The sequence below is a fragment of the Tasmannia lanceolata genome, unplaced genomic scaffold (genome assembly GCF_043159265.1).
Source record: "Tasmannia lanceolata isolate RefF3 unplaced genomic scaffold, GAP_Taslan_0.1 ptg000006l, whole genome shotgun sequence".
NCBI lineage: Eukaryota > Viridiplantae > Streptophyta > Magnoliopsida > Canellales > Winteraceae > Tasmannia > Tasmannia lanceolata.
Window position 1 is genome coordinate 50,359,329 of NW_027518683.1, and position 13,239 is coordinate 50,372,567.

The 13,239-nt window shown below is 39.5% G+C and overlaps 1 protein-coding gene and 2 long non-coding RNA genes across 4 annotated transcripts; 1 reads left to right on the top strand and 2 right to left on the bottom strand.

Annotated features, from left to right (window-relative positions):
* The first annotated feature begins 704 nt into the window (after positions 1-704).
* Positions 705-5,875, top strand: LOC143880485 (uncharacterized). The gene is made up of 2 exons (XR_013251720.1): positions 705-816; positions 4,672-5,875. It is a non-coding gene; the product is annotated as an uncharacterized LOC143880485 (long non-coding RNA).
* On the bottom strand, positions 1,024-4,550 carry LOC143880486 (uncharacterized). 2 transcript variants are annotated; one of them, XR_013251721.1, is made up of 3 exons: positions 3,927-4,550; positions 3,265-3,567; positions 1,024-1,442 (listed from the first exon to the last, which is right to left on the bottom strand). It is a non-coding gene; the product is annotated as an uncharacterized LOC143880486 (long non-coding RNA). The 2 variants fall into 2 exon arrangements; XR_013251722.1 differs by lacking the exon at positions 1,024-1,442 and adding an exon at positions 1,451-1,968.
* A 2,100-nt stretch (positions 5,876-7,975) lies between the features above and the next one.
* Positions 7,976-8,521, bottom strand: LOC143879127 (embryo-specific protein ATS3A-like). The gene has a single exon (XM_077381312.1). It carries the CDS (start codon positions 8,519-8,521, stop codon positions 7,976-7,978), a length of 546 nt encoding a protein of 181 aa, XP_077237427.1.
* Positions 8,522-13,239: the final 4,718 nt, after the last annotated feature.

The window sequence follows — 13,239 nt, forward strand, 5'->3', positions numbered from 1 at the left end:
TGATCTAAGCCATTCAACGCAAAGTGAATTGGCTAATTTCGGGTGAAGCACTTTGTTTGCAGAGTTAATAATAAAATTACAGAGTTAATAATAAGAGGAATGCTAAACTTCAGGACGCCCTTGCAAAAAATGGATGAAAGGAATTTAAGGAATTTAGTAGTAACCCCGTTGGTTGCACATCACCTAAGTGCATTTAAGGCATATAATAGTCAAAGAATATTAAATGCATTTCGGTAATTAATGTGCAACCAATGGGGGTGATCTCTCAACTTTTTTTTTGGCAAGAGCGCTATTGAGTCTAGCATTCCTCTCAAACTTGCTTACCAAAAACTCTCTTTCTTCTTGGAGATTCTTTGCTTTACATTGAATTAAATTTCAGGAGGAAAAAGAGAAAGAAAAAGAAGATAAAGGGATCAGCCGAAATCCTTAAAGAAAGATCTCTCTTTGGATTAAATTAAAGATTCAAAAGCAGAAGGCAATGAAACAAACAAGGCATGCAGAGATTCGAAAACCTTCTTAATCCATTGCTTAATCAAACAACAAAGTTAATATGCGATAACGAATCAAACCCAAAAAAAATATATAAAAAAATTACAAGATAGCTTGCGAATCTCCACTTTGGAGTCTCTATCAAGGAACGAATGAAAGAAAGGCGATTGAACAAGTAGTCTATATAAGGCGAAATGAAAATGTGCATGAATGTAGTGAGAAAGAGATATGGAAAAGAACAGAGAAATGATGTTCGGGTATTGCGTGTTTCTGCTTGTTTTTGGGATAGTGGTAGTCGGGAAAGCCCAACATCATCTTCCAACACAGGTAAGAGTTTGATTAGTACTCACTGCACATCTTTTAACATTAACGATCAAAATACAATCAGCAGTTGTCTTAATGGGTAACTAATGGATAATTAGATGGAGAAAGCAAAGTTTTAGCATGGCATCAACGACAGCTATTTGGTTATCCAAATAATAAAGCAATATCACATCCTAAACAGTTCAAGTACCATAAAAAAAAGAAAAAAAAAAAACAGTAAATACTTCAAGTCTATAGAAATAGATGTTTCAACTGACCCATTCTGCTGTTTTCCCAGTTTTCCTCTTTAAGAAAGAACAAATCTGCTGCAAGAGTCTAGAAACTGAATAATGCTGATGATTCATCATATTTAAACACCAATCTTGATACCTCATTAAAATTTCAATCATTATACATATTCAATACTTAAGAAAGTAGAGATAAGCCCCTGAAAGCATGATAAAAGATGATGTCATTGCCAAATGAAATCGAAAACCTTTGGGTTTCTCCATGCAGATTTTCCCAAAGCAAAGAAGATTTGCTTACTGCTATCAAAACCTCAATCTAAAAATCAAAATAACAGGATTGGGCATGTAGCTCAATGGTTAAGGCTTTAACATTCAGCCTTGAGGTCGGAGGTTTGATTCCACCTGAAAAATAAAGTCAAAACAACGATGAGACACCCATTGAAACACACTAAATCATATGACAGAAATAGGAAAGTCACCCCCCGCCAACCCTAGAAGGATGTAGATATGGCATAAATATCATGGGTGGGCTACATTAAGCTTCTTTATGTGTCTTTCCCAAGGAAGACAGACATTCAAATCTAATGTTAGCTCTTTCTCTCAATAATAATGCCAAAAAATTAAAAACTAATCAAGACAAAGAGGCTAAAAAAAATAAATGAAGAAGGTGGCAACTGATATCCCACAATCATATTTTGATAATGGTGCTACTCACTTTGTTTTATACTTTTCGTATTGGATGTTGATAGCATCTTGGGAGTTTAGATCCGAAAGAAATTGTAATTGGAAGTTATCTTACTTAGCTGTAAGCACATGACTATTTTCACGAATGACTACATTGACAGATATTAATCGAAGATCCAATGCCACCTCTTCATATTGTTGGTCCTTCCATTGGACAGTCAATTATGCCATGTTGGTAAGAAAACTGTAGAAAAGAATCCTTTAATAAAATTGAAATAATGAAGAGGCTATTAGAATATGGAAAGTCCGTAGGAAGTTATGCGGACATCATGAACACAAAATTTAGTGGAAAAATGACCCCAAAAAAACTGTAGTAATAGAAACCAATAATTAATCGTAGATCTCATTACACTGAAACCTAACCAAAATCAATTGGAAAGTAATGAGTGGCTACAAAATGAAGAATAAGACATCGTTGAAAGTATGTTGTGAAACAGAGGTTAGGATGATAGTTGACATGACCATGGATTTAAGAAGATATGAGCCACTTCCTTTTTCCCAACATCTATCCCACATAACCCCGTCTTTTACACTCAAATGTGACTCCATCAACCCTCTTCATAAATCCCATACAGTAAGGAAACAAATCTCATATATCTATGCATAAATGAAAAGAAAATTGAGTAATAGTTATTACCAAATTAGCAGAGTTTGTGAATGCTAGTGCCTTCAAAAGGAAACCCATTTTTTGGAGAACAGCTTAATCCTATCTATAACTGCATGTTAAAAAATAGGAAAGAAAACCAACCCAATAAAATAAGTTGGGTTTGACAGTATGCTAATAAGGTTTTAATAAAATCTGGGCAATACTAAGATAGAATTGAGACAAAACAAAATCTAGTGTAAACAGCCACTTCGAATAAAATTTAGTGTAAACAACCACTTTGAATTTTGAATTTGATTTTCTCGAAGATGTCCCTCCACAAAGTGAAAGAAATTGAAATGGCCCTCCACAAAATGAAAGAATTTGAAATGGGGTTCATTTTTTTTTTTCTGCCACCAATAAAGGCAAACACCATTTATGGTGTGTTTCTACAACTAGAACAGGTTTTCGAATAGAAATTACCAATCCATGCTTGGGAAAAAGTAATCAGAATAACACCGACCAATCAAAAGCTTAATCATCCCAGCTCTCTTTATGATGACACATGAGCAGAACAAATAAAAAAACTAAACTGTTAATAGTAATATCACATAAAAAAACATAAACAAACCAAAGATTAAACACCAAAGAGCATAAATTCCGACAAACATTCAAAAAGAAATCCATCTGAAGAAAGAGTTCATAAGGTACAATAGGATGTAATTAAAGAATAGGAAGCTCTAATGCCTGTGTTGAATAATACAAAATGGTCACAATCTAGTATTAGCATTATATTCTTCATAGTGGTAGTAGTAAAATGGATGGGATATTCAGAGTAAATGAAGTAAAAATCTACCTAAAAAATCCTACAAATTGAAAGATATAAAAAGAGTATACCTTAATTTTATTTATCCTTCCTGGAATGCTTTGCCTGACAAAGGTACTAAAAATCAAATCAAAATGTAAAAAAAGGGAATATTAGAAAGAAAAGGGGTGGATAGTTGAAAAAACTATTATAAATCTACAAAATCCATTCTTATATATAAATTAACCATTCAAGATTACAAATTCCCAACATCTCATCACGGCGGACAGTTTTAACATGTGTTTTTATCATATGATTCAACCATCTCCAATCCAAAACCTGAAACCCGGTAATTTCATTTCTCTTAAGTGGAATGCTTTGTTTGACATGGGTACCTAAAAGATATATATAATGGGGAAACAATTAGGACAGATAGAAATGGAAAAAATGACATGAACTAAACATGTTGAACGTACATAGATACTCTATTGACACTAATCATATTCATTCTCGTGCTCGTAGCAATTCTAAACATGAAAAAAAAGAAATATGTTCTTGTAAGCATTCTATCAAACAAATGATATACATCTTGAGAATCTGTGCATTTTAAAAGGAAATCCATGATTTCCAATACCACAAAGCATTGAAATGACACTGAAATACTTTTAAGTTGCTGACATTGTATTCAAAAACAAAATCCACACATCAGTCATCCTCAATAGCCCAAAAAAAAAAGACGTGACGAACAACTGACCTGAAATGTGAGTGAGGGTATTGGATACCACACAAAAAAATGTTTTTTCAACTTAGGCACTGTTTGTTCATGATTTTGTGAACCGATTGTGAGCCCAAAACTGATTAGGCCCTGTTCGTTTGAGATTATGACAGCTTATTGTGAGCCCCAAAACTGTTTATTGGACTCAAATTACATCAATTTTGAGTCCAATAATCAGTTTAAGGGCTCGCCATCGGTTGAAATAACCTCAAACGAAAGGAGCTTATTGGGCTCAAAACTAATCCTTACTATACTAAAAGAGAGAATCCTATATTTTTCGGCACGTTCTTTCCTACTATTGACTTATGCACAATCACGCCGAGCCCACTTGGGTTAGGTTTGATAATACATTCTAGGCCCAACCATGCATCGGGCTAGATTTTGGTTGATGTGGCCGCTCCCAATTTGCATCGGGTTGCATAACACCTGTTGAGCCCAATCAAGTACAGTACACATTTTGACATATTTGGCCCGTAGCTTACTGGCCCAATTAGTTATTGGGCCAGATTTTGGCGGATATAATCTGGGTCGGGCCTAGACAAGTTGGTTTTTGCAGTCCTTTTCACAGTAGCTCTTCTATTCTGGTTCATGGTTTCTCTTGGCTATATAGTTCTTCTAAATGAGAAATCAAGCTTCAAGAAATAGTGAATAGTCGTATCAATACACAAATGTATAACTCCCCACGAATTTCAATTGCGCTTATATTGATCCTAAACTCTCACAGGAGAACTGTACATACACTATCTTAATAGAGACCACATGTGGGAAGGACACGGGCACATCGGACCATATCAGCCTCCGATTCGGCGATTCCATGTCCAATGACGTTTTGATTCGCCACCTCAAAGGCAAGCACGTGAGAACAGTTGACAATGCCGGACTTTCCGTGGCTGATGATGTGTCACGGCAACCATTCCGGCCATGCGGCGTAGACCAGTTCCAGATAACTAGTGCTTGCGTTAAGTCCCGGATTTGTTATATGTATCTCAAACAGACCGGAAAAGATGGTTGGCGGCCCGGTCTCGCACAGGTGCTCGTGTCGGACACACCACATTTGTCCTCCGAGTCGTTTTACTTCCGGCGGTTCCTCCCTCAGCACGTGTGGCATGGGTCTGACACATGCGACACTAAGGTTACGCCTTTCGGTATCAAGTATACCAGGAAGGTGTTTGCTAGCAAGCCCGCGCCAAAATTTCCATAAAAGAAATTTAAATCTGGGAAAAATTACCAAAAACCTTCTTTACTAAAGTTTATTAACAAGAAAACCCCTAAATTTTGGATGGTTACTATAATGTTTTGGGCCATTCATGTGGCTGGCACTAGGATGAAGTTGTCTTATCAGATCGAATTGTTGCTTGCTCAAAACAATAGTATATGCTTAAGGAAGGGTAAAATGAGTAGAATCAATTTTAAATTTATTTTTCTAAAGGCTATGATGTTGGCACAATGGCACTATCATGTTTTGATAATTGCGCCAACTCTTGTTTTTTTTGTTTTTAATCAGCTTTCAAGAATGTTTTGGGAATTGTAATAACCTTTTACTGCTGGTTAAATAATAAAAGACAAGATGAGTTAGTGCAATTATTAAAAAAATGGTAATCCCAACATCAGTAGCCTTTCGCAAAATGACCGGTTATTCTAGTAATTGTCCAAATTCAGTGGGTTTCCGTGTTGAGAAACTTTAGTTGATGGGGTTTTTGGTAATTTTCCCTTAAAATCTATGGATGAAACCTTGTTTAAAGTCGATGGGGTTTCTCTTTGTTGGGAGTCATCTATATTGTATGAGCTTCAAATAAATGTCTCTCCATTCGAATTTATTATCATTTTCTTATTTTTGTCTTAGTTGTAGTTATTGTTGTGAGTACATGTCTTACAGATGTTATTTTAAATTTATGATTAATTCCATCTTGTTGTATACTGGTATCAAATGTTGTTATTTTTTTTGTGTTCAAATAGACTCACATATTGCCATATACCTAGGGGTGGCAATGGTTCGGTTTCGGTTCGGTTTGACCCCCAAACTGAACCAAACCGAAATTTGAATCGGTTTGGTTTTACCAAACCAAAACCCGAACCAAAACTGAATTTTCGGTTCGGTTTCGGTTCGGTTCCGCCAATTTTGCCACCCTTTACTCATAATAATTGCAAATATTCGGTTTCGGTTCGGTTTGATACCCAAACCAAAATTTGAATCGGTTTGGTTTAACCAAACTGAAACTGAATTTTCGGTTCGGTTTCGGCTCGGTTCCGGTTCGGTTCGGCCAATTTTGCCACCCCTGCATATACCCCATTAAGTTTTATTTAGGTTGAAAATTGCTGCATTGACCCGGCCTGAAAATACCCCGGTTTGGGTTTAGAAATCATAGGTCTTGGGTTGGGTCGTTACTCAGTTCAAAAAACCAGACCCAATCTTGACCGGATTTTGGACAGTACCGTGTCGGGTTAAGAAATCATAGGTCTTGGGTTGGGTCGATTTTCAGTTAAAAAAGCTGGACCCAATCTCGACAGGATTTTGGATAGTACCATGGGTTTTTATTAGTTGTTTGGAAGAATCGAAAATAATTTCGGATCCCATGATAGGCATCAAGATCCAGGTAGAACTCACCCCTAAAAGCTAGCCATTAAGGGGAGGGTGCCCACTCCCTTATAAGCCCATCCACCACATCCCTTCAATTTTTCCGATGTGGGATTTCTTGTTTTGCGTAGAACCCCTAACAATCTCCCCCTCCACGCAGAAGCAACGTGGAAAATCCCACCCCTCCACACAACGGCAACATGCCTCCACGCGGAAGCAACGTGGAAAATCCCACTCCTCCACATGACGGCAACATGCCTCCACGCGGAAGCAACGTTGAAAATCCCACCCCTCCACATGACGGCAACATGGGAACAAAGAGATCTTCTCCGAGGGAATTTCACTGTCCTCGGTGTGCAACTTGGGTGAAGTTTTAAAAAGTGGAAATTTAAAAAAAAAAAACAAATTCACCCCCCTCTTGGTTGCCAAATTGGGAAGTCAATTTGTATCTGAGCTTGGCTATAATTTTGTAACCCTAACAGGTTTAGAGTTAAAGATCATCTATTGGAAACTAATATGTTGATCCATATGAAATCTTATCTAAATGGTCTAGATAAGACATGTTGAAGATGATTGAAAATGGTTTTCTTTTAAATTCTAATTTTAGAAAGTTGTCAATATGACAAGAAATTATTTTCAATTATTATAAGAGAAATTCTAAACTGAAGGGAGCCCTTGCAAAAAAGAGGTGAAAGGGCTTTCCTATTGGCTACACATCACCATCATGTATTAATAGCGGCTGAAAAGTCAAACATGATGGTGATGTGCAGCCAATGGGGGAGCCCTTTCACCTCTTTTTTGCAAGGGCTCCCTTCAGTTTAGACTTCCCCTTATTATAAAAGCCATAATTTCCATTTGGTGTGCCTTACCATCTAATCTATATGATAATGTATTGAGGTATGTACTTGGTTTGGTTTTGGTTTGAAGTAAGTCTGAAACTTGTGATTGTGCTCCGAGGGAATTTCACCGTCCTCGGTGGCACACCGAGGTTACTGAGATCTTCCCCGAGGGATATTTCCGTCCTCGGAGGCACACAGGGATTACCACGCCCTAGCACTAATACCATCTGTCAGGATCCGCGTAGAACTCACCCTTAAAAGCTAGCAATTAAAGGAAGGGTGTCCATTCCCTTATAAGCCCATCCACATCCCTTCAATTGTTCCCATGTGGGATTTCTTGCTTTTGCGTGGAGCCCCCAATAATAGGGATCCAAAATGTGTACATGGATCCTAGTAATGTGTCTAGATCCTATCCGTTTAAGTTCAGAATCATATGGTTTATCAGATCTCATGGGTCCATTGACATCCCTAATCTTGACCACAAGCACCAACAGATCTAGATCTCTCACCGAAAACATCTAACATTAGTTTTAAAATCATTAAAAGACTAAAACTTTAATTGATTATTATTATAAGTAAAGCATTCTAAACTACTAATTATACATTGGATAATATTAATCAGGCCCACCACCTAGACTAGTGGCCATTTGAGGCATTGATCCCCGATTTGACCAACAGTAATTGAATCCAAACCAAACATTGTCCGGCACAAAGATCCTGAAGTAAAACATGTAGGAAACAGGAAAGACACTACCGTCCTCTCGCCGACGAAGTACCTTCACCCAACCGGGCCTCCATTCGTCCGACCCAGATCGCTTCAAGTAGAGGTAGCAAGCCCAACGACTCAAACATGTCCCGTTCGTCTCGAACATGTCTATCGCGCACCGCTCGAATCCACCATAGCTTTTTCCTTGCTTCTTTACACCATCCTTTGGATCATAAACCAGTTTTGGATCCTTAAGATGCTTTACGAGGATGAGATTTCCATCAGAGTCTCCGAATCGAACCCCTACAACGTTGGTGGTCCCAGCGAACGGGGCACATGTCGTCTCTATCTCAATAGAGTAAGTACAATTAGGTAGAGGACCTCCTTTAGTAGAAGGGAATATGAAGAGAAAGGCTATGGTGATGGAGAGTAAGATCTTTCCTGATTCATCCATGGCTGTGTGGGTGTACTAGTTGGGGACAGTGTGAGCTTAGCATTTACAGACTACAAAGGTTAGTTTAGATTCTCTTGGGATATAAAGGCTGAGGAGAGAAGTGGGAATCTTTAAAGGCATCACTTTACTTTCACTCATTTATAAAGAGGATGCTTTTAAATTCATTACTAATTGTTAAAGCTTATGAGTTACACAAACATGAGAAATTATATGATGCCCGACTGTCAAGTCATGTGAAGGTGGTACTTCAAAAGTACCACCCTTGATATTTGATCCAACGGCAGCCCAAAAAGTGGGCTGCTGTTGGATCAAATATCAAGGGTGTTACCGTTTTGACGGTATTTGACGGTCGGGCACCATATAAAAACTCCACAAGTACTATTAGTAAGAAGAAAAACATTACCACTCAAAAAAGAACGAAAACACTTTGAAAACGGGATTATGTGTTGAAAATAAAAACGGGAGTGACATCACCGTTGATTTGAAAACTATTGTTTCCATAGCGGGCTAATATGGTATGCATGACATTGACAAGTGTATCTAATCTGGATCGTTCGTCTAGATGGCCCCACCGTGAATGGGCCACCCAAAAAATCATCCAGAAGATGATCCCAGCCATTGATCTACAGGTTTCATACCAATATGTTTCCATACAAAACTAATTTTCTCAATATAATAACCTTTTATCAGATAAGATGCATAACATGCAAACATCATCTAATCTAATCTTCTCTGCTCTGCCCCATTAGGAAAGAAAACCTTATGAAATAAAAGCTGTTAGAAAGACAAGCCTGTGTCCCGGAGGTCTCTAACAGCCCTCCCTATAAGCCTCTTACCCACAAATACAATAATGACATTTTTTTACAGACAAAAATGTCCCCACCCCTTTTATAAATAGCACGTATAGCCTGTTTAGGTACGCATGGCAATATTAGGAAGGCTGTTTGGGACAACCCCGACACAAACTTGCCTTCATATCGTTTTTCTGTAAAAATGCATGCGAATGAAAAGGGAGCCGGAAATCTACTAATTTTTCTTTGAAAACCATAATGTAACTCTATTGAGCTCCAGCCCCTCCCCAAGCAATTGCCAACAAGTAATCTGAAGAGGGTGTTTTTTGTTTACCGAAGAACTCGCGCAAAAATGGGATTGTTGAGACAGAAGCCTCTGTTCTTCAATTGGATCACATTCATTGTATCAATATGTGTTGGGAATGGATTAGTGCTAACCTTATGGGGTCGGGGAATCCCGGCCTGCAAATTCAAACAACTAATATTAGAACTAGTCTTCCTAGCATGGCATAGTTGTCAAATTCTTATGAGTCGTACGAATCAACTCCCGAGTCGAGTCGGGTCGTTGGGCTTTCGCGGCGAGTCGCATGGGTGACTCGTGGATTATCAAACTCATACGAATCGTACGAGTCAACTCCCGAGTCGAGTCGAATCACTAGGCTTTCGAGGCAAGTTGCATGGGTGGCTCGCCTCTGTTGAAGACTCATCCAAATTGTCCGATGACTCATACGAGTCATTAGGAGTCGAGTTGGAAGAAAAAACTCTTACGAGTCGAGTTGAGGCACTGGGCCTGGGCTTTCTTGTTTTGATGGTTGAAAACTTGAAAGTTGGAACTTAGAGCTTAATTAGTTGTCCATAGCTGGGACGAGATGTCATCCATCGTTTCGGTTTGTATCGGCTTATGATCTCTGGGAAGGTTGGCGAGAAGTGTGTTTTAGTAGTGAGAGGGCTATTATCATTGTCCATAGCTGGGAGCCACCTCCTAATGGGGTGCTAAAATTGAACTTTGATGGTGCTTGTTTTGGGAATCCGGGTCCGGCCGGTGTGGGAGGCTTAATTATGTCAGGATGATAGTGGCAAGGTGCTTTGGGCCTTTTGCGGTCCGATTAGAGAGTGTGATGCTACGAAGGCGGAAGTCAAAGCGGCTTTTTAAGGACTAAAAAAGATTATGAGGGATAGTTTGAAGAACTTAACTGTTGAAGGGGATTCTCTAAATGTGATATGTTGGTTTGATCATCTTCCTCCTTGAGGTGTCCGTGCTTTTTTTTCCTTTTCTTTTTTCTTTTTGTATTCTTGGGTTTTCCCTTCTTGGGGCCCCCCTTTTATTCAATATTATTTGCCATTTCAAAAAAAAAACTTAGAGCTTAATTATTTTTTGCATACAAGTTACAAGCATGTAGTTATTTATATTTTTGGCTTAGTGCTTTATCTATGTGCTATTGGGTTATATTTGATATATAATTATATTTTTCCTAACTAAATTTCTATTCTTGTCAAAAACTTTTACGAGTTACAAGTCGAGTCGAGTCGAGTCATGAGTCATAAAATTAAGAAATCGAATGACAATGGAAATAACCATGGAAAAGGTTTTCAATAAAATAATTTCTTGGAAAGAAAACGAATGACAATGGAAATAACCATGGTTAGTATATACTATAGATTGATCGATAGATTGTCCATGCTAGGGGACGGGAATGGCGCGCTACAGCTTATAATAACCGAACGGACCTTGTAAATATCTGAAGGCAGTACGAGGAATTCCTTGAAGCAAAACCTGATACGAAATTAGTAGACAGATTTCAGTTCAAACATGTCTGGCAGAAACGCAAGTGTTCAGTAAAAAATGCTCAACCAGTTCTTCAATTAGAAGGAGATATTTGCTTATATCGCATATGAACCAGCTCTACAAACAGGCATCAATGTTTTAAACAGTCAAATCTTCTGTTCCATTTACATCCATTCAGGTAAAAAATACATCGGTAGCTAGAATAGATCGATATATCCCGGAAAATTAGATGAGCACAAACTGGACTAAATGGCATCTGATCTAACTGATCCCAGAAGCTTGAGTAACGACTATTTGAAAAAAAAATGTAACCGGTTTCAACCCCAGCCTGATGGAATTTGGAAGTTTGGGGAATGTTAAAATGGTCCCATAAGAAAGAAAGATCCCATTAATACAGGGTCCCAAACTACAGCAAAAGCATGACAAGCACTGCAACATTGCTTATGGAACGATACATTTCAACTAGGGCTGCAACAGGGTCGGGTTGGGTCGGGTTTTTCAAAACCCTGGAACCCATTATCTCGGCCCTGACCCTGAGTCAGGCCCGAAAAACCTCAACCCATTGTAGACACCCCATTTTGACCGAACCCAAGTTCGTGTCGCTGGTGCGAAACCTCGCCAAACCAGTGAGTTAGGGCCTCAAATTACACCCTAAGCTAGGTTAGGGTCCCCCATAGGTCCCTGTAAAATTTCGTCGAAATCCGAGTTGGTTTGCCCTGCGAACGGACCGAGTCAGTGTCGTAGTATAAATGCAGAAGGGGGGCAAATTATCCTAGACGGGGGGTGTCTTCTTGAAAAATAGACGAATATTGTCTTTTGGGCTAATAAGACAAAGCAGCGGGTGTACGCTTAGCGAACCGCGCGCTTTATCCGTAATTGGAGTGCCGATATCAACAGATATTCTTTTTCTATATATATAAAATTCGGGGTTTACTGTAGGGGATCAAAAAAAAAAAAAATCGCGGAGAGAAATCCGACAGATTTCTTCTCCTTCTCCGGCTCATCATCGATCAGACTCCGATTATTCTCCGGCAGATCCTTCTCCAGCACGGCTTTAATCTCCTTCCTTTGTCTTCTCCGGCAGAAATCCCTCTCCGATCGGATTCTCCGATCCAATCCTTCGGATCTCCGGCCACAACCGCCACCCCTACTCCTCTTCCTTCTTCTCCGATCCACCTCCGGTGGGCTTCCGGCCAAGCTCCGATTTCATCCTCCTTTTTCTTCTCCTTCTTCTTCCACCTCCGGCAACCTCTGCAAATCCCACCGGTAACCTCCTCACCGACACCTCCTCTCTGCAACTTTCCATTTCCGCCAGCTCCACTTCTTCTCCTTCTTCTATTTCCTCCACCGCCACCTCTCTTGTCTCCGAGCCGGTCGATCATTGCCAGATCCGAGATCTAAGATCTGAAATCTCAGATCTGAGATCGAGCGAGAGAGAAACAGAGAGGGAGAGAGGAGGATCTGGATCCTGTCTCTTTCATCTTTTCCGGTGGTTCTTCCGATGGTAATCCTACCGGAGATCCGGCCCAGCATCGACCCCATTATCACCTCCAAGCTCCGGCCGTTCATTGGTAGATTCCAAGATCTGAGATCTTAAAATCTCAGATCTGAGATCGAGAAAGAGAGAGAGAGAGAGATAGAGATATAGAGATTTAGGGTTTCCATTTTTCTTTTTCCGATTATCTTCGCGTCCGATCTCCGGTGAAATTCAAGTTGATCTCCGGTGAAATTCAAGTTGATCTCCGGCCAATGATTTGATTTTCTTCCCATTAGTTTTTCTAATCTGGTGGATCTTTGGTCACTTCCTTGATCCGTGATTATTGCCGGCAATCAAAAGATCATTACATCTCTGGTTGCAATTCATCAATCCTGGGAGTAGGAGATCGAATCAGCTCCAAGATACTTCACCTGCTCAACTTGTAATTCCTCAATTATTCAGGTATGTCTCGGTTTCGAACCTCGGTTCCGGATCGAGACATATCTCTTTCTTTTTACATCGCCACTCGTGCTATGCTATGAGGGTGGCATCCGTTTCGAGAGTTCCTTGGCAGAGCTCTCATTCACACGTGGATGATCCAGATGGTGTTAGGGACCCGTTCCCTCGCCGCCTATCTCGGATCGGGGTCCACAGGCTGGCGACT

What these genes read in the sequence shown, in the direction of transcription:
- LOC143879127 (XM_077381312.1), bottom strand. Translation starts at nt 8,521, where the DNA reads ATGGATGAATCAGGAAAGATCTTACTCTCCATCACCATAGCCTTTCTC.